We start from the raw sequence: 21,579 nt of genomic DNA, 5'->3' as shown, positions 1-21,579 counted from the left end.
ACTGTGCTCATTCCCACGGGAACTCCGAGAGTCGTGAAGAATACAGCTCAGAACTGTCCCTCTGAGGTTCGAGGCTGGAGTGCTTTCCTCTATCTCCTGTCCCCGCAGGTTGATCCCCTGAGGTATTAACTTTCCTGAACTCCTGAGCTGCATACAGGTCAAACAGCCTTCCCAAGTTTTGTAGAGAGCCCGAGTGAGATGAGCAAAGAACTGCTGTGGCGTTGGGGTGGCATGCTGGCAGCTTGTTGGCAAGTTTCAGTTACTCCAAAATCAAGTGGGTTGAGGGACATGGTTTGGGCCACCACAGGTGTCAGCTAGGCTCAGAAATGAATGTTGACTGAAAAAAGGAAATTACAGAGAATTAGGTATAATGTGCTCCATTTTTATAAGGTTCAAAAACACGTAAAAGTATATAATGCTTTGGGGTCTCCCCCATATATGTTTTAGTATTGAAATATTATGTGATATGTGCTTCTTGTAAAAACCATGAAGAGTAAAGATGAAAGTTTCTCTCTTCTCTCTCCCCTCCCATCAATTTCATTGCCCTTTCCAGAAAGAACCATTTTAAAAATTTATTTTTTTATTTAAGTATAGTTTGTACACAATTTATATTGTTTATATTGCTTTCAGGTGTACTATATAGTGATGTGACATTTTTATACCTTACCATGTGATCACCCTACTAATTCTAGTAATCATCTGTCACGTGTGCATTTATCACAATATTATTGACTATATTCCCTTTCACCTTTTTTGTCCATCCCTCCACACCATCCCTTTTGGTAACCATGCCGTTGGTCTCATTTCTATGAGTCTGTTTTCATTTCATTTGTTTGTTTTGTTTTTTAATTCATTGTTAAGGATACAATTATGGATGTTATGAATATACAGTTATGGATGTTATGAAAGCTGTCAAGACAGGCAGGAAAGGGTTTATCACAGGTTGGTAGACAGTAAGCACGTTTGCTTGTCAGGAAGCACACGTCAGGGTGCAGCTGGAGATAAAGGTAGTGAGTTAAAGAAGGTGGCTAATTGGTAGATGTCTTTGAAACCGATCTTCAATTTTACTCAGATTTGGAAAGTAAGTGGGAGCAAGCTTTTCAGAAAGGGTGCTTTAGGGTCAAAACTTATGAAAAGGAATCGCTATGCAGTTAGCTGGGGAGGGGAAGGGTGTGAGGGCCAAAGGTCCCTGACACCCGGTGGCATTTGGAGTTTCCCTCACTTTTTTAGGGAGGCCTCTCTTTGCTCTGTTCCCTTATCAGGGGCAGACAGGCAGGGCGGAGCTTGTGGTGTGTAGGGGCAGCTAGAAGGGAGTCTGTGGGACAGACGAGGGAGCCCCTGGTGAGGGCTGTGGGCATTAGAATGAAAGGAGAGCTTTTCCCAGGCCCACCTCCAGAGCCCTTCCTGACCCCTCTGCCTGAGGCCTGATCTCCCCGGATGGATGGAGGGAGGCTCCGCAGCTTGGAGACTCCAGCTCTGCCGCACAAAGGGCCCTTGATTTCAAAGGTGGTGAGTGCTCCTCCCTTTCCCCTTCTTCATTCTCTTTAGTCCTTTAGCTTTCTCAGGGTCTTCAGGTTCGTTGGAGAAACTATCCCCTTTCTCCTTACTCCTGAGAACATTTTAAAATATAAATATATACATACTTTTATTGATTTCAGAGAGGAAAGGAGAGGGAGAGAGAGATAGAAACATCAATGATGAGACAATCACTGATCGGCTGCCTCCTGCATGCCCATACTGGGGATGGAACCCACAACCTGGGCATGTGCCTTGACTGGAAATGGGACCGTGACCTCCTGGTTCATAGGTCGATGCTCAACCACTGAGCCATGCTGGCCAGGCACAAGACATTTTAAGGACGAAATGAGGCCATGGGAAATGGGGAACACAAAAGGGGAAGAGTGACAAGGAGCCTGGGTGGGTTTTGTCTAAAGACTCTCATTCAAGTATTATTGTCACCATCATTGGTATTATAGCTATCATTAATTTAGTCCTTACTGTTAGCCAGGCCCTGTGCTGTGTGCTTTCAGACTGATCATTTGTAGATTTGCAGGGTCTTCTGAAGTTGCTTGGAGTTATTAAGGGAACTTCTGTTGTAATGCTTTTCCTCACCCCTAGAAGTAACCACGGTTTACTATCTACACTCTTGCCTTTTTGCTAAGCATCTTCTCCCTAAATTGTATCATACTATCCGTAGCTTTTTCAAGTTACTGTTTGGGTTACAATGAAAACTTCCCAAATGCCTATATATATATATATATATATATATATATATATATATATATAAAATTGATTTCAGAGAGGAAGGAAGAGGGAGAGATAGAAACATCAATGATGAGAGAGAATCATTGATCGGCTGCTTCCTGCACACCCACTACTGAGAATCGAGCCCACAACCCAGGCATGTGCCCTTAATGGGAATCGAACCCAGGACCCTTCAGTCTGCAGGCTGATGCTCTGTCCACTAAGCAAAACCAGCTAGGGCCCAAATGCTCTTAAAGATGGTTTTAGCATGTGTGTATGAAATGCTGTGTAGTATTTCATTGCAAGAACGTGCAACTATTAGTTAATCATTCCCATTTTAATGGACTTTTAGGTTGTTTTTAATTTTTCCTTTTCAGAAGAAGCTTTGTGATGAGCATCCTCACCATCAAATCCTTATGCACATCCTTATTTATTTCCATAGGATTCTTTTCTGGAAGTAAAATTACTGGATTAAAACTTTTGCATATTTATAAATCATTTGATACTTACTGCTAAATTACCCTTGTGAAAGTTGATTTGCACTGGGCAAGAGAGTCATTTTCCCACATGTGTAATAACTCTGGGTATTATTTTTTCTAATATTTGATAATTTCAGGGAAGACAAAGTCATATCTAACTGTGGTCTTAGTCTGCATTTCTCTGATGACTAGAGAGTAAAAGTCCATTTCTGGTGTCATCCTCTCCCGGGTCGGTTTGCCTCTATGGCTGCTTAACAGTGACTTGATGACGTGCTTCAGGGAGACTCCCTGGCTGACCCCACCTCGGTTGCCCTTGTCACACAGAGTGACAATCTGATGGAAAGACTTCATTTGCCTTTTTATTCTTAGAATCTGGTGCAAATCATTTCACATGTATTTTCTATGAGTCCTTACTGTAGCCCTATCTACGAAGTAGGTACTACCATTAACTCCATTTCATGTGTGACTGAGAGAAGACTTGGAGGAGTAACCTGGACTGTCTAAGGTCACACAGCTGGTAACGGCAGAGCCGGGGCTTGGCCACAGGCTGACCTCTTAATCACAATAAGCAATCCGAATTTAGGAAGATGGGGCCATGGTGGGGGGAGGGCTCCTCTTATTTGATTTCGGGCAGCCCCGGTTCAGTTTGGAGCTCTGTGTTACTCTGGGCATGTCTACTCAGGGTGTGTTTCAAAAAGCACCTTTTAATTGAGGGTGTTGGGGATTGGGGTAACTCCAGGGGACCCTGGGCCCTGCCTACTTCTACCATCAACAATAATTGATAAGGTAGAGAGCTTTTCTCATTTACCTAACTTCTCCTGTTCAGTTTCTGAGTAGCTGGCAACCTGTAGGAAAATGAGTGGGATTGAAGCAAAAAAAATATATCCTAACTATAATCCTAACCTCACTGTGTCCTGGTGTTATGTGGCCATTTGCAACACTGGGGGAGTAGAGAAGTATGCTGTATGAATCATGATTAAAAACAAAAACATGGTGTTTTTTTTTTTTAAAAACCTGGCTGGTTTGTTCAATGGTTAGAGCATCGGCCCTAAGACCAAAGGGCATGTACCTCGGTTGCAGGTTCATCCCAGGCCCCTGTCAATGTTTTTTTTTTTTTTTCCTCTCTCTCTCCCTCCTCTCCCTCCCTCTTTTCTCCCTCTAAAAAAATCAATGGAAAAAAATCCTCAGGAGAGGATTAAAAAATAAAGCCCACTGGGGAAAAAAATTAAAAAAATAAAAATAAAAAAGCCCAGTGGGTTTGGTTCAGTGGTTGAGTTTCAACCCATGATACCCCCCAACCCCCCCCACCCCCCGCCCCACATGCCCAAGTTGTGGTCTCGGTCCCCAGTAGGGGGTGTGCAGGAGGCAGCTGATGGATGTGTTTTTCTCACATTCATGTTTCTATCTCTCTATCCCTCTCCCTTTCTCTCTTTCTAAAATCAATAAAAGCACATTTTAAAAAAGTAAAATAAAAACAAAACATCACTAAACCAGTGTGCTCTTTGCCACAAGAAAAACAGAATTGGAAATGTATGCAAAGCTTAAGTCACTTCATGTCCCAACCTCTCTTTGACAGCCCCACCTCCTCCAAGCGCCATCTTTGTCCTTTAGGGACCTGGCCTGATAACTTTCACCAAGCCCCTCCTCTTCAGAAAGGATTTGAAGTCTTGGAGAGAATGTAAGCGATGATCTCTTCCTGAAGTATTTTATTATACTTCTTCCCCAGTGGTGGCATGAAAGATTTATTTCCTGCTATAGGAATTTCAGGCAGTCAAGGTGGTGGGAAAGACTTTTAGAGTAAGGAGTCCTTTAGGGTTTCCCTGTGGTTAATGTACTCAGTGCCCACACCTCCTGTGGATAACAGCACATTTATTGGGCACTTGTTCTGCCAGGCATTTGTGGCAAGTTCTTTTTTTTTAAAAAAATATGTTTTTATTGATTTTTTTAGAGAGAAAGGAAGGAGAGGGATAGAGAGATAGAAATATTGATGAAAACCATTGATTAGCTGCCTTCTGCTCGCCCCCTACAGGGGATCGAGCCTGCAACTTGGTCATGTATCCTGGTCGGGAATCGAACCAAGGACCTCTTGGTTCATGGGTCAATCAATGTTCAACCACCAGTTGGGCTGTGGCAAATTCTTTTTTTTTTTTTTTTAATAAATATTTATTGTTTAGATTATTACAGTTCTTCTTTTCCCCCCATAGCTCCCCTCCACCCAGTTCCCACCCCACCCCCTGCCCTTACCCGTCCCACTGTCCTCATCCATAGGTGTACGATTTTTGTCCAGTCTCTTCCTGCACCCCCCACACCCCTTTCCCCCTGAGAATTGTCAGTCCACTCCCTTTCTATGCCCCTGATTCTATTATATTCACCAGTTTATTCTGTTCATCAGATTTTTTATTTACTTGATTTTTAGATTCACTTGTTGATAGATATGTATTTGTTGTCACTTTGTTGTTCATAATTTTTATCTTTACCTTTTTCTTCTTCTTCCTCTTCTTAAAGAATACCTTTCAGCATTTCATATAATACTGGTTTGGCGGTGATGAGCTCCTTTAGCTTTTTCTTATCCATGAAGCTCTTTATCTGACCTTCAATTCTAAATGATAGCATTGCTGGGTAGAATAATCTTGGTTGTAGGTTCTTGCTATTCATCACTTTGAAAATTTCTTGCCACTCCCTTCTGGCCTGCATAGTTTCTGTTGAGAAATCAGCTGACAGTCATATGGGTACTCCCTTGTAGGTAACTACCTGTTTTTCTCTTGCTGCTTTTAAGATTCTCTCTTTGTCTTTAGCCCTTGGCATTTTAATTATGATGTGTCTTGGTGTGGTCCTCTTTGGATTCCTTTTGTTTGGGGTTCTCTGTGCTTCCTGGACTTGTAAGTCTATTCCTTTCACCAGGTAGGGGAAGTTTTCTGTCATTATTTCTTCAAATAGGTTTTCAATATCTTGCTCTCTCTCTCTTCTTCTGGCACCCCTATAATTCGGATGTTGGTACGCTTGAAGTTATCCCAGAGGCTCCTTACACTACCTTCATATTTTTGCTTTTCCAGTTGGGTGTTTTTTGCTTCTTTGTATTTCAAATATTTGACTTGATTCTTGCGATCCTCTAGTCTGCTGTTGAATCTCTGTATATTATTCTTTATTTTAGTCAGTGTATGCTTGATTTCTAATTGGTCCTTTTTCATATCCTTGAGGGTCTCACTCTATTTCTTGGAGGTTTCTGGAAGATTCTTGAGTAACCTTATAACCATGGTTTTGAACTCTATATCCAGTAGTTTGCTTTCCTCCATTTCTTTCATTTGTGACCTGTTTCTTTGTCTTCACAGTTTGGCTGCTTCCCTGTGTTGATAGAGTGGCTTTGTGTGCTAGGTGTCCTATAGGGCCCAGTGGCTCAGCCTCCCTAATTACCTGAGGTGGACACTCTTGGTGCACCCTTTTGTGGGCTGTGTGCACAGTCTTGTTGTAGTTAAGCCTTGATTGCTGTTGGTATCACTGGGAGGAATTGACCTCCAGGCCAATTGGCTGTGAGGACCAGTTGTGTCTACAATGGGAGAACTTCTCTGCTGGAGACACCCTTATGGAGCAGGACTTGCTTCAATGGGGCTTTGGTGCTCACTGAGTCTGCCCAAGTTTTTAGGCAGAGAAAGGCCAGGCCATTCATATGCAAAAGCCTCTGCACACAGCTTGGGTGAGGTTGTAAATTGGGTGGGGCAGGGTCTCAGGGAATCACCAGGGCAGAGCAAACCGCAATGGCTGCCAGTTTGCTCTGCCTCAGAGAGGTCCCAGGGTCCGTGTCCCGCGACCCTGTGCAGGAACAATGACCGCTGCAAGCACCTCTGTGAGAAAGCCGCCTTCACGTTCTGGCTCAATGCCACACAGTCCAGTTTCTCTCCATATGAGTCTGGGTCCCCAAATTCTCACCCAGAACTGGAGTTCAGAGCAGTCAGGAGCTTGTATCTCCCTCCCGGTTGAAAAAGACAACAGCGTACCCAGCTGCCAGCCCCTTTCGCAAGTGCCTCCGTACCTCCACACTTCCACACCTCTGCACCTCCTACTGGACTCAATGCGCTTTTCTCTTTCCTTCTAGCTGTAGAATTTCCACTCAGCCAGCCTTCCCATGGTTCTGGATGGTATTCATTTTGTCTTTTAGTTGTAGTTTTAATGTGGTTGTGCATGGCAGCAAGTTCAGGTGTTTACCTTTGCCGCCATCTTGGTTGTTCTCTCTGGCAAGTTCTTCACATGCCTTTGAACCCTCTTTGAGCCCTCACAGTCCCTGTGAAGAAGGTTCCTCCTTTATAGATAAAGACCTGGAGATCCACAGATGTTGTACAACTCTCCAAGGACACAGACCTGGTACCTGGGGAGCTGACTTGAACCCAGGTCTTTCTAACTCCAGACCCTGAGTTTGTAAGATAGGTGCCTTCATAATGAAATGGCGGGACCTTACTGCCTTGGTTTGTTGTTTCTCGAGAGTCAAACTGAGCCCTAACCAGTTTGGCTCAGTGGATAGAGCAGTGATGGCGAACCTTTTGAGCTCGGCGTGTCAGCATTTTGAAAAACCCTAACTTAACTCTGGTGCCGTGTCACATATAGAAATTTTTTGATATTTGCAACCATAGTAAAACAAAGACTTATATTTTTGATATTTATTTTATATATTTAAATGCCATTTAACTAAGAAGAATCAACCAAAAAAATGAGTTTGCGTATCACCTCTGACACCCGTGTCATAGGTTCGCCATCACTGGGATAGAGCTTCGGCCTGTGGACTGAAAGGTCCCAGGTTTGATTCCAGTCAAGAGCATGTAACCTTGGTTGCGGGCACATCCCCAGTAGGGGGTGTGCAGGAGGCAGCTGATCGATGTTTCTCTCTCATCTGATGTTTCTAACTCTCGATCCCTCTCCCTCCTCTCTGTAAAAAATAAATAAAATATATTTTTAAAAAGTCAAACTGAGAAGGCTGGCGGGAAAGAGCTCCAGGCCCTACTGTGGGTGGAAAATTGGCCTGGAGCATTTCCCAGACTTGGCCTGGGACCCTAAATGCAAAAAGAGGTCACTATCCTGATGTTTACCAGGTTAGTTCTAGATATAAATTCTCAATCTTCCAGACTCCTCCCTGTGCCTTCTAGGGCACACACAGTGTCTCACCCTGGCTCTCACTCATGGCATTTATAGACTTAACCATGATGCCAGCCTTCATGTGGAGCACTTTCCTCCTTCAATGCTCACAATAACTCTGCAAGGAGGCAATTTTATACCCTTTTTAAAGATGGTGGAAGAGCCGAAACCGGTTTGGCTCAGTGGATAGAGCGTCGGCCTGAGGACTGAAAGGTCCCAGGTTCGATTCTGGTCAAGGGCATGTATCTGGGTTGCGGGCACATCCCCATTAGGAGATGTGCAGGAGGCAGCTGATCGATGTTTCTCTCTCATCGATGTTTCTAACTCTCTATCTCTGTCCCTTCCTTTCTGTAAAAAGTCAATAAAATATATTTTAAAAGTGTTCTATAAATTAAAAAAAAAAAAAAAAAAAAAGATGGTGGAAGAGAGTTTCAAGGAAGTGAAGCCACAATGTTATGGGGAGGTAAGTAGCAGAGCTGGAACTTGAATTCTGGTCCGGGTGGTTCCAGAGCACCTCCTATGCAGCCTCCATCTCTGCCCCGCCTCCTAGGTTGTAGCTTTTCCACATCAAGCTCACGAACCTTCTCTGGTGTCTGCCTGTCTGTCCTCCTAGTTCGGATGGAGACCGTAAGTTCCTCTGGCTCCCGGCTCTCCAGCTGCCTCATCACCCTCATCTTCCTCCAGCTGCCCATACACGTGTCAGGTAGGAGTTCCTGACCTCCTTCCTGCCTGGGACATCTGACCACGGCCTTCTTTCTTCGGGGGTTCTGTTGTAACCCCAGCCCTTTCCAATGCCCTCCCCAGACTCGCTAGGAGCCTTCCCCACGTGATCTCCGTCTTCATCCTTTGCTGAACTCTCGCATCCCTCCCAGACTGTGTTGTCCCTTTCTTGTTTTCACTGCACAGGGGACTCCGGCCAGTTCCACCTGGCCCCGCTAGGGGGCACAGCCAAGCTGCTCTGCCCGCTCTCTCTCTGGTCGGTCCCGACGCTCACCGAGGTGCGGTGGCTGCGGTCCTTGCCCCGGGGTCGCTCCCAGGTGGTCCACGTGTTCCGGGATGACAAAGTCCGCGAGGAAGATGTGGTACCGGAATTTAAGGGGCGGACGGCGCTGGAGAGAGACACGCAAGAGGGAAATGTCACGCTGGAGATCCGCCACGTGCGGCTGGAGGACCGAGGGCCGTACCGATGTCAGGTCCGGATTGCAAACCTGAGTCGAGAGGGCACCGTGATCCTGCAGGTGGCAGGTTCGTCATTTTTCGGGGGGGGGGGGGGGTGGAGGGGAGGGGGAGGGAGGTGAATTATGGATGCCGTGGCTGGTAGAGGTGGATGGGGTAAGGTACTAGCATGCAGCCAGATACTCTCATCCCTTTGCTGTGAACCGCGTGCGGGTAGGGAGAGAGCAGGCGTTCACAGCAATTAACAGCCCGCGCCCTGTTCACCCGGAGCCGCCTTGGGAGCCAGAAGAGAGCCCTGGCGGGGACCAGGATCTTGCCAAGGCCCTGCCAGCGGCTTTCCTTTCCAGTTCTAGGCTCCGACCCTTACATCCACGTGAAGGGCTACGACGCTGGATGGATACAGCTGGTGTGCAGGTCGGTGGGATGGTTCCCAAGGCCTTGGGCCGAGTGGAGAGACCCTCAAGGCAGGGTGCTTCCATCTGAGCCCCAGGCCCCTTCCCTGGACCACGCTGGGCTCTTCGAAACAGCCGTATCCAGCAAAGTCAGGGACAGCACTGTGGGCAGCGTGTCCTGCACCGTCCGCAACGAGGCCCTGGGCCAAGAGAAGACCGCAGCCATGGTCATAGCAGGTAAAAGCCGGGGCAGAAAACAGGCTCGAAGCTCCGGGTGGCTCCAGAGAAAACTCTTACCCAAGTGGAAACTTTATAAAGAATTTTTTAAATACTAAGAATAGCATGTTTATTGTAGAAAACTTTAAAAAAAATAGGATATTTTTAAAAAGAAAAAGAAAAAGAAGCCTGGTTTTATAAATAGGAGAGAGCCACCGCTAACATTTTGGGGCATTTCTTTAGAATTTCTTTCATGGGTGCATCTCTGAGTGTGTACTGATACATATGTGTATTCTTCTGCCTAGGTTGTTTCCCCCTCCACTTACAAGGCCGTGAACATTTTTTGCCCATGTCCTTAAGCAGTTCTCTGCAACAGATTGTTAAGGGCCGCACAGTATTTCGTTGTGCGGGTATAGCAAAGTAAAATTAATCGAAGCCCTATTTCTTGATATCTGAATGGTTTAGACTGTTCCTGTAACAGTGCAGTGAACAACTTTGCACAGAATTTGGGGACTGATTCTGATTATTTTCTTAGAATGTGTGTTCCTAGAAGTAGGATTAATGCACCAAAGGGTTACGAACCTTTTAAAGACCCTTGAAACATGGAGCCGTGTGGCAGAGAAGCGTGGTTTTAGAGCCAAGAAAGAAAGAGTGTGGCCTGGGGCCCCAGGTGCGGAAGGAGCACTGATGTCTGCTATGCCCTTCGTTTTTCTCTCTCTCTCTCACCTCTCCTCTCTTCCTACAGCCACTGCCTCTCATCGGCGCTAAGCACTTTACACCCTCCTCTCTTTAAATCTGTCACAACCCAGGGGGACTGGGATTATTATAACCCTCATTTTACAGACGACGGGCCAGGCTTGGAGAGGCTCCGTCTCCTGCCTAGGGTCCCACGGAGGATGAGCGAGGACTCACACCCAGTGTAGACTCTGCCACTTGTCATAGTGCTTCCTCTGCTCTATTCTTGTGTCTATTTCTTCTTTCCTTTCTCCTGCCTAGGCGTTAGGCCTGCCGCGGGAGCCCCACAGAAGTAGCTTTGCCCCCGCTGATACAGCTCAGGGCAAAGGGGTCGCTGATGGCTGTTCCACAGCAGAGTGAGGACTTGAAGCAGAAGGCAGGTGGTGCTCAGAGAAGACTGCAGGTGATTAGAGGAAGCACCTCCAGTTCTTCAAAGATCACTTTCCCACGGAATGATAGGGCAGGATGAGGTTGTGATTGGGAAGCTGAGTTTAACACATTGTTTTCAGGCAGGACCATCCAAACCACTCCTAAGAGATGACCATCTCGCTTTAAAGTCATCCCTGAGTCATCCAGGGTTTGAGGCACTTAGAGAGGCAAACACCCTCACCTATCTTGGCTGGAGGTCTCTCCCTAGAGGTGACAGAGACCTTCGGGCTGTGCCTGAGGCATCTCCCATATGAGGTGGGGGCTTTGGCCTGGAAGAAGCTCTGAGATATCTCCTGAGGGTGGTCATTGGTGGTTCTGTTTCAGCCCCATCTCCAGGGAGGATCTCCCCCGAAGCAGTGGCTCTTGCTGTGGTCCTGCCTATCCTGGGCCTTCTCATCATGGCGGGCATTGGCCTCATCTGGAAGCAAAGACGATCAAAAGGTAACTCAGTGGTAAAGGAGCCCCGGGCGGCAGGAAGTGGGTCTGTGACTTCTCTAGGAAAAGGCTGGGGGGAAGGAGACATAGATGTGACGGTTATCCATAGGTTGGAGACTGCAAATTGTCTGGTAGAACAATGCTCTGGGGACCCCCAATGCAGAGAAGATCAAAGAAACTGCGTCAAGTTCCTGGGAAGAGTTGTGAATTCTCAACTTCTGAGAAATTAAAAATAACTGATCATGCCATTCCTCTAATTAATTTAAAAAGTCCAATTCTATCCATTGAATAAAACCTTCATCAATATAATTGCATCTCACAGGATCTCAAGGTTGTATGGCACCTTAAAAGACACCTAATCCAACACCCCTTTCCCTAGCTGATGGTTTGAAGACCCTCTAATCCTTTCAAATGGTCACAGACCTGCAGGGACAAGGAGCAAGGTCCTCCCCAGGCAGCTTGTTGTCCCCGGACAACTCTGCCTGTTAGAAAAAGCTCTTCCTTAAGCTGAGCTGATGTCTCTCTCTCCCCCTTCCAGAGAAGCTTCTCTATGAACAGGTGATGGAGGTAGGTAAGTGTCCTGGGATGGGTGGGGATGTTTCTCAGTTTTACTCATTTTTATGACCTCAGTGTCCACTAATCTAAATTCTGTACCAGAAAATCCCAACATAGTTGTCCTTGGTGGCAGTGTTTGCTGACTCTGACTTGTAATAGCTTGTCTTTCAATATGTTTGTTGAATTTTGTCTGTGGACTCATTGCTTGATCTTATTCTGTGCGAGTCGTGTAGGTCTAACATGGGGGAAGCTCTTATTTATTCAACAAATAATTGATAATTGTCTACTAAGTGCCCTGGACTATACTAAATGCTGGGAATACAGTGGTCAAAGCAGGCAGTCTTTGCCATCTGGGAGCTTTCAGTCCAGCCAGGGAGGTCTACATGAATTAAATAACTGCACGAATCAATGTAAAAGTACAACCATACAAATGCCACGAGTGGAAGTTCTGGAGGCTGTGAAGATTATGACCAGGAGGAACCAATCAAGCTCCAGGGACAGGAGAAGAGTCCCCAGAGGAAGTGATATTTGATCTGGAGGAGAGGCGGGGGAGAGGGAATAGAAAACGATCCACAGAGAAAGACCAGCTTGAGAAAGAAACACAGTGCAGAAGTGAGGGGGACGCTGATAGGGGACCAGGCTGCAGAGTTAGGCAGGGCCAGGCCGTGGGAGGCCTTGGAGGTCATGTGGAGAACTTTAGTCTTTCTCTCCAGGGCAGTGGCAAAGCAGTGAGTGGGATATCTTGATCAGAATTGTGCTTTGAGCAGCTTTCTCTGACTGCAGTATTGGGAAGAGACCAGAAGGAGCAAGACAGGACTGGGGGCAATTTGGACTACTAGTTCTGTCATCCAGATGAGAGATGATGAGGGCCTGGATTAGGGAGGTGGCATGGTGATAGAGGTAAACAGATTTAAAAGCAGGTAAAATCAGTAAGAACCAGGGACCTTCAAGGTAATGGCACAGAATCTCATTTTTTGTTTTTTATTATTACTTTTCTCCCTCTAGAAACTCTTCTCTCAGACCATGCAAATGAAAAAGGTAATTATATGAAGGGGTAGGGAACAAATAACATATTCCTTCTCCTTCTACATAAATGCTGACAGTCTATTATTATACATACACTAGGGGTTTGGTGCACAAATTCGTGCACGGGTAGGGTCCGGCTGGCCTGCCCTGATCAGGGCCCATTGGGCCAGGCTGGCCAGGGGGAGGGGCCGCAGGAGGTTGGCAGGCCGGCCCTGCCCCCAATTGGGGTGTGTGTGGGGGGGGTGATCAGGAGTGGGGCTGGCCCAGGGGAGGGGCCACAGGTGTTTGGTCAGCCGGCCCCACCCCCTGGTGAAACTCCCAGTTGAGGGGACAATTTGCATATTAGCCTTTTATTATATAGGATTATTCAGGTATACACACACATATTCTTCATTAATATTATTGGAATTTACTTTCCAGTATGAGGGGGCTATGGGGTAGGTGGCAGTGGGTGAGGGGACGCTCATGGTAAAAAGTCATAGGTCTGAATTATCATGAGCTCCTTTTATCAGCCTTTCCACCAGTCACCTAAAAAGGTCTATATTCAATTTAAAGTCTATGAATACGCTATCTGGGATGTATGAAAATCTCAAGGATCCAAACAACATTTGCATTCAGACAGGTGGTGTGATACAGTGGGAGCCCCATAGCTCTGGAGTCAGCAACACCTGGTCAGGTCACTGGTCTGCCTTAGATGTGTCGCTTCACTGCTGTGACCTTTGGTTTCCTCATCTGTAAAATGGGATTAAAAAGCCCCTTGCCCGATTGTTTTCAGGGTTTAAAGAGACAACTTGAAAAAAACTCTTCTATTACAGTGCCTGATACTCCTCTTTCTTATTGCCATTTCATCTTCATTAACTGAATGTTTGTTCTGGGCCATTGAGGGTAAAAGTTTGACACCCAGGGTACAAAAAACAGGCAGTCTCTGCCCCTTAAAATCTAGCTGAGAATACAAGTCACTGGCTCAGAAATGGTACACATTCAATGATTTGGGCCTCTCCTTTCCTCCGCCCTTACCTGTCCTCCCAGCGGGTGAAAGTGTGGGGGTGCACGCAGCAGGGGCCCTCTGGCTGCTCTCTCCAGGAGCAGAAGGCACAGCGTGGTGCAGTGGCCAAGGCCTCTGACTAGGAGTCAGACACACTGGGGCTTGAAGCCTGTCTCCTTGGCCACTTGCTAACTGGATGACCTGGGAAATTTCCATATCCCTCTGAGCTTCAGACCTGGGAACAATAATTCTATGCACCTTACATTGTCAAGGGGGTTCAGTGCCTATATCATTATGAGAACAGGACACAATAAATGGAGGCCAATAATAGTGGAAATATAATATGTTAATATTATATATAAATAATATAATGTTTACATAATATAATCAATCATTAATAGAGTGAACATTATATAATTATAACATTAATCAGATTAATAACATTGATATAAACATAAACCAAGAGCTCCTGAGGGGCCATATCATATCCAGCTTCATTGCTCCAGTGCCTAATGCCTAACACATGCCAAGCCCTTAGCACAGGGCTTGGCAGTGGACTCAAAGTTATAACTTCAATTCCCTGGCAGGGCCAATGCTCCCGGCAGCATGTGAAGCATATACATCCATCCCAAACCATCTGGAATCTCCAAATCTGAGAATCTCTCCGTAGGACTTCAGGAGAATTACTGTAGAGAGTGACAAAGCCATGTCCACAAGTCAGTGCTAGGCCTTCGCTGCAGATGTTATAAACAGTAGGTTATAAAAGGGCAGCAAGGCACACACTCGTGTACACATGGTTACAAACATATGGAAACACTGGTACAGGCAGCGGAAATGAAACCAGATAAAAAGGAAGGGAAAGGAGGGAGGAGCCAGACCTGGGCAGCCTGGTCTTGGGAAAGTGGCACCAGCTGCACGGGCTTCCCCAGGCTGCCTCTGGGAGGTGACCGCACTAGCGGCTGAGAGGCATGTCATCCTTTCCACGGTGTGGGGGTGGGGGTGGGGGTGGGGGTGGGGGAGGTGATGAGCCTCCCTGGGCTCAGGGATAAAGCAGAGCATCTGCTCACTCAGGCCTTTTTCTCTGTTTTTCAGGAAGGCTCCATAAATCCCTCAGTAAGTTCTGCTCCTCCTCCATGGCACGGACCTCCTTCTGCCAACATCTTTGCTTTAGGATGGGTGTCTCAGTTTCATTTCCTGGGGCAGAAGAGAGGGGTCAGGGTGCTTTAAACCATGGGGTTGGAGATTTCTTGGCTCTCAAGGGCCTCTCTTCTCAAATATTCCCTGCTCCCCTTTCCTGCGCAACAGTTACCTAGTCCAGCAGTCGCCAACCTTTCGGACCTCACAGACCAACGCGAGGTCCTAGTCTCTAAGTGGGAAACGTTAATCAGGAAGAGATGTAGCTCCCGTAGGTGAAGCCACCTGGAAGACCTTTTATCATCAGGCATGGCATTCCCTTAGGTGGGATCCCAGGCGATGGGTCCTCATTAAACTGAACATGTGGAGCAGCGTTTCTCCATCTCATGTATGAGACCCTCTTTAGTGCAAAAAAAAAGAATTTTCAGACATGACATGTCTACTTTATTTTACCTTGATTAAATGTACACAAGAAAATCTAATAGAAATTCAGTGATAGTTTTTGTTTGTTTGTTAATCTTCACCCAAGGATATTTTCCCATTGCTTTTCAGAGAGAATGGGAGGGAGGAAGGGAGGAGGGAGAGAGAGAGAAACATCGATGTGAGAGAGACATATTAACTGGTTGCCTTCCAGGTGCCCCCACAGGATGGGGTGGGGGCAAACCACAACCCAGGTACATGCCCTTGACCATGATTGAATTTGCAACCCTTCGGTGCAGGAGCCAATATTCTAACCATTGAGCAACACCAACCAGAGCTCAATGATAGTTTTATTTTTATTTATTTATTTTTTAAATATATTTTATTGATATTTTACAGAGAGGAAGGGAGAGAGAGGGATAGAGAGTTAGAAACATCGATGAGAGAGAAACATCGATTCAGCTGCCTCCTGCACACTCCCCACCAAGGATGTGCCCGCAACCAAGGTACATGCCCTTGACCGGAATTGAACCCGGGACCCTTCAGTCCGCAGTCCGACGCTCTATCCACTGAGCCAAACCAGTTAGGGCTCAATGATAGTTTTAAATGAACTTATATTTTGTTCTTCTCTCACAATATCTGCATATATTACATTGTAGTTACCTAGATGCGTAAGATGTGCTACTCAATGAGTCGTAGTCAGGTTTGGCTTATTTGGGAATTTGCTGGCCCTCTGCAGTATCTCTGGGGATCACTGGGGTGGGGCTGGATGGTCAGGGTATTGCTAGTGAGGATCTGATGTGGGAATGTGGTTGGGAGGGGACCCAAGCATTATGGAAATGTGGAAGCCCTCCTTCTGATTGGTCAAACTGTTTTTATTCTTTAGAGAAACTCCGGAGTGAACTGAGTAAGTTTCCCATGTCCTTCCATACCGAATTCTCTCCTGCTGATTCTATATTTTCAGTGATAGTTCACCTCTCTTGTTTCTTTTTTGTAGAGTTGAAAAGAGCTGCAGCCAACTCAGGTGAGATGCACTTTCTGGGTGCCTGACTCCCGCCCTCTGGGGGTTCTCCTTGTCTCCTTCAGTTTACAATTCCTTTTGTGTCTTTCAGGCTGGAGAAGGGCCAGGCTGCACTTCGGTAAGTTACACCAGGCAAACCCGCCTACATTTCAGAGCCCAGTGCTCTGTTCCTTTGGAATGCAGGCTCACTTTTTTGTTTGTTTGTTTGTTTTTTGTTAATCAAACCTATTTATCTGCTTATCAAATTTTTAAAAATCTTTGTGATTTTTTTTTGGGGGGGAGGCTCAGTTAGACTTAGAAAGTTTATTGGTTATTTGTATGTCTTCTCGATGACTTGTCTGCTCTTATGCCTATTCTGGCTACTATTTGATTTGTGAGGATTCTTCCTATATGAAGTGTAGAAACTCTGTCCTATTCCTCACAAATTATTTTTCTGAGTTTTTCATTTGCATTTTAATTTCCTTATATTATTTGTTTGATGCATGAGTGTCTTGTTTTTATGTAGTCCAATTTAAGAACCTTTTCCTGTGTCATTTCCTCTGTGCTTTCAGGTTTTGGAAGTCCTTCTTATCCCACAGTTGGGTAAATAGCCAGTGCTCCTCTGTCTGTATACACACTTGCCACCTTCTTCTTGCTCTTGGGGGTTGGTGATTGAGATTCTCAGAGAAGAAGGGAAATGGTTGGGCAGGTCCCCCCCTCCCCCATTGTAGACTACAAAAGGTTTTGTAGTTTTATTCTAAAAGATTTGCACATCTCTTTTAATTTATTCCTAAATATTTGCATTTTTTGCTGCTGTTTCAATGAGATCTGTTAATTTCCCTGTTTGGGTCCTTATCAATTTTCCAGTCTGTTCATGCCCCTTCTGTTCACTCCCTCTTCCTTCAGGCAGGTGGAACTGATGAGTCGGCCACTTCAGAGCACGCCAGGTCACCTTGGTTGACATTCTGGGAATTCCCAAGTCCTTCTCACACTCACAGTCTGGCTTATTCCCACCACCTGGGCAAAACACACATTTCACAGATTTAATTCTCCAAGAAGTATCTGTTCTCTGTGCTGGGGGAAGGAGGGAGACCCATCATGACCTTCCACAATTTTAAGGAAGAATCCTTCTCTCTCTATTAACATTTAAGAATAACAATTATGAGCAACAATTTCAGTTAACAAGATGAGCATCACACACTGTGTATGAAGGAGGCACTACCTCATGTGTTAGCTCATCAAATGTGCACAACAGCTCGACCACGTGGGGTCTGCCATTGTTCCCATTGTACTGATGAAGAGACTAAGGTTTGGAGATGAATAGCATGCCCCAGGTCACATAACTAGCCTGTGACAGAGCTGGGACTTCCACGTCCAGTGTGGCTTCTGGGTCTAACATCAGAGCCAAGGTTTATTATCATGCTTTAGCTTCTGCTGGACCATTGAAGACAAAGGTGGTATTTCCTAAGGGATTAAGGCAGCTTCACAAAGGAAAACTTTCTCCTGGTTTATTGAACACACTAGAGGCCCGATGCACGAAAATTCGTGCAAGAGTAAGCCTTACCCCCCCCCCCCCCCCACCCCCGAACCTGGGCTGCTTTGCTCAGGCTGCCGCTGCCACCACCCACCCAGTTCCCTGTGGTTCCCTATTCATCATGCTGTAGTTGGAGCCTGCAGGCCAAGGGGGAGGGACCGAGAGGTGGTCAATGCACCTCATAGCGACTGGTCAAGTGGTCATTCCGGTCGTTATGGTCGCTGGCCTTTTATTATATAGGATGACCAGGCGGTCGGGGAGACCGGAAGACACTTTTCTTTGGCTCCAGTACATCTGGGGTTGAAGGAATCATACACTAAAATGGGTCCAGTGACGGGGGTTGCTGACCCAGAGGTGATTTTTCCCTCCAAAGCTACCCAAACCTCTCCTCTCTGTGCCCCTCTGCAGTGGCCGTGACCCTGGACCCCGACACTGCGCATCCCAAACTCATCCTGTCCGAGGACCGCCGGCGTGTGCAGCTCGGAGACAGGAGGCAGCCTGTGCCTGACACCCCCCAGAGGTTCGATTTCGTCGTCAGCGTCCTGGGCTCCGAGGCCTTCGTGGAGGGCTGTCACTACTGGGAGGTGTACGTGGGAGACAAGACCAAATGGATCCTGGGGGTGTGCAGCGAGTCCGTGAGCAGGAAGGGCAAGGTCACCGCCTCGCCCGCCAACGGGCACTGGCTGGTGCGGCAGAGCCGCGCGGCCGAGTACGAAGCTCTCACGTCCCCGCAGACCCCCTTCCGCCTGAAGGAGGCCCCGCGCTGCGTGGGCATCTTCCTGGACTACGAAGCAGGCGTCATCTCCTTCTACAACGCGACCGACAGGTCCCACATCTTTACCTTCACACACGCGTTCTCTGGCCCGCTGCGCCCGTTCTTTGAACCGTGCCTTCACGATGGAGGGAAAAACACGGCTCCGCTAGTCATTTGCTCGGAACTCCAGAAATCGGAGGAACCCGTGGTCCCCAAGCCAGATGGAAAAGGCCACGCGAACGGGGATGTGGCCCTGAAGGTGGACGCTTCCCTCCGGCCCTGGTCCCCCGATCTGGGCCCGGCGCTCCAGGGGCTCAAGGTTCCTTTCTTTTAGGGAGGTGCCTCCTTTGGCTTCACCCTGACCCTCCGGCCCAGGGCTCTGGATTTCAGTCTCCTGGCCCGACACCGACCTCTGGAACAGCTCATCTCCTTTCCCCAAATCCAGACCCTTTGGTGGTTCTATTCGTGCCACCTTCCTCCCATTTCTAAACCCTGTCTCCTGCGGGGGACTTGAAGTTCCCATTGCCCTGGAAGAATTCTTGAAAACCAGGTGAACAATCAGATTAGGGCCAGGCGGTGATGGTGAGTGGGTGTCACCGAGATCCAGGGGTTCTCCATGCGAGGGGCTATTCAAGAGGACTTCATTTTATCGCATCCTGAACTTTGGCTTTTAGTTGTGATGTTATGGGGCCCAGTCCCTGACTTCTTGCTTATGTCATCAAGAATGGCTTTTCCCTCTGTTTTAGTTCACGCCTTTAGCCCCCAAAGCCAGCTTTTTAAAAGTAATCATGTTTGGGTCACACACTCTTTCTTCATCCTTCTGGACTATGGGGTAGGGTGGATCAGGGGGTAAAACATACTGTCCCTTTCTAGTTCCCTGATGCTGTTGACAGCATAGTTTTGTGATATCCAGAGCTAACGTACGTCTTCAAAGCTGATTTACCTATTGATGATGAGCAGGTACAGGGACTTTAGAGTGGTAGCTGTAACTCTGAAAAGCCTCAGGAGCAAATCAGGGAACTGGTAAACACAACTTCAAACACAGCAGGCAGCTGTGTGAGGCCTTGAAGGGACAGCAATGGGTAAGTTTGTCTGCTGCGCTGGCCCTTTTGAATACCCTCCTGAGATTTAGAGAGGCCCGCTAGAAAAAGTGGCAACTTTAACCACCAATATAGACAGTTTCCCCCCCACAAGACATTATACTGGAAGACTTGGCTATTTATGTAGCACAAGCATGTCAAACTCAAAGGCTAACATGGACCAAATAAACGAGGCATGAGGCCCACGGGGGCCGCGAGTTTGACATGCTTGGTTAGCAGACTCCTAGGTCAGAGAGTATTGATTTCAGAAAGGGAATTGATAGACCAGGTGTGAAGATAAAGTAATGAATCAGATTTTTTGGTGTGGATTTCAGCAAGAAGCTTAGTCACTTTCAAGTCATACCACAGAGGTGATCTGGCCTCTTTTTGGAGATATTGGCTATTAGTTTTCAGATGGGTACTCAGTTCTACCCCACAAAAACTGGATCTTTCTGTCAGAAGTTCACTCTGTTACCCTGTAGTGCCTGTATTAGTCAGGGCTCTTCATAGAAGTATATATATATATATATATATATATATATATATATATATAGTGAGAGAGAGAGAGAAGGAAAGATTATAAGAAATTGGCTCATGTGATTATGGAGGATGGCAAGTCCCAAGAAAGAATTTTACTAGGGAAAGAGTCAGCTTTTTTGGGGTCTACTTATGCCTTCAACTGATTGGCGAGGCCCACCATGTTAGGGAGAGCAATCTACTTTACTCAAGATAATAATATAAATGTTAATTTCATCCAAAAATACCCTTACAGAAACATCCAGAATAATATTTGACCAAATATTGGGGCATTCTGCAGTCCAATCAAGTTGACACACAAAATTAATCACCAAGTAAAATTTTTCTTTCTTTTAACAAAATCCTCATTACAGAATGTTTATTATTATTATTGATGAGAGAGAGAGAGAGAGAGAGAGAGAGAGAAACATCAATGTGAGAGAGAAACATCCATACCAATGCCTCCAGTATGCATACTGACTAGTGATTAAACTCAAACCTGGGTATGTGCCCTGACTAGGAATTGAACTTGCCACCTTTTGTTGTATGGAACAACACTTCAACCAACTGAGCCACACCAGCCAGGGCCCAAGTAGAAATTTTTATTTGCTTTTGTACAGTTCTTAAATAAAAGTTTGGTATTCATTGTTGTTATTTTCATTGTGAATGAAAAGTTGTAGGAAAAGTCTTTGGACTGATAAGAGAAAAACACATTATGGGATTGGTTTCCAAACAGCCTTGAATCCACTCAAGCAAGCTTTAACCACAGTTAAAAATAAAGCTACAGTTCTATTTCTGATAGAGATATTAGCTATTAATTTTCAGATGGGTACTCAGTTCTACCCAACAAAAACTGGAGTCTGTCTTCTTAGCATTTTATTTAAATCAATTTATAAACAAATAGTATATTTATAGTGGGGTATTGATTTTTAACTCATCCATATTCAGTTTCAAATCCACTTTCCTGAATATCCCAATCGTAAAACGAACATTGTCCACACTGGATGCACCCAAGAGAATTTACCACCAGGAAAGAGACCTGACATTTGTGGGGGCAGAAGCTTGCTATAGCCTTCCGACAATTCTGCCAGGGATTTTACAGGGGAGGAAAATGCTGCTCCAAATGGCTAGGTGCTAGAACTGGGATTATAAATCTGGTTTACTTAGCTCTGAAGTCAATACTCTTTGCACTGAAATAGCGTGCAGATATGAGAAACCTGTAGAATTTTAGCCTACTTATTCAATTAGACTTTTAAAAAAAGTGAAACCTGGAAAAAAATCCCAATCCTGGATATACATTAGGGGGCTTGTTCCGTCAGGATTGATGAACAGTCAGGACCAAGAAAAGT

General features: G+C 46.1%; 1 protein-coding gene across 4 annotated transcripts; it reads left to right on the top strand.

The window, feature by feature from the left end:
• The first annotated feature begins 1,331 nt into the window (after positions 1 to 1,331).
• ERMAP (erythroblast membrane associated protein (Scianna blood group)) lies at positions 1,332 to 20,875 on the top strand. 4 transcript variants are annotated; one of them, XM_070404972.1, is made up of 12 exons: positions 1,332 to 1,506; positions 8,458 to 8,547; positions 8,751 to 9,089; positions 9,368 to 9,649; positions 11,117 to 11,233; positions 11,766 to 11,798; positions 12,788 to 12,820; positions 14,886 to 14,906; positions 16,234 to 16,254; positions 16,345 to 16,371; positions 16,460 to 16,486; positions 18,290 to 20,875. In XM_070404972.1, the coding sequence occupies exons 2-12, from the start codon at positions 8,463 to 8,465 to the stop codon at positions 18,967 to 18,969; spliced, it is 1,665 nt and encodes a 554-aa protein (XP_070261073.1). In that variant the 5' UTR covers positions 1,332 to 1,506; positions 8,458 to 8,462; the 3' UTR covers positions 18,970 to 20,875. The 4 variants fall into 4 exon arrangements, with proteins under 4 accessions (XP_070261073.1, XP_070261072.1, XP_070261070.1 ...); XM_070404971.1 differs by having other exon boundaries at positions 1,332 to 1,509; XM_070404969.1 differs by lacking the exon at positions 1,332 to 1,506 and having other exon boundaries at positions 7,761 to 8,547.
• The last annotated feature ends 704 nt before the right edge of the window (positions 20,876 to 21,579 follow it).

This window comes from Myotis yumanensis, unplaced genomic scaffold (assembly GCF_028538775.1).
Source record: "Myotis yumanensis isolate MYYU_CA2020_CCGP unplaced genomic scaffold, mMyoYum1.0.hap1 SCAF_2, whole genome shotgun sequence".
Lineage (NCBI taxonomy): Eukaryota > Metazoa > Chordata > Mammalia > Chiroptera > Vespertilionidae > Myotis > Myotis yumanensis.
Note: the sequence above shows the minus strand (reverse complement) of the source record. Positions and strands in the feature narration are given on the sequence as shown.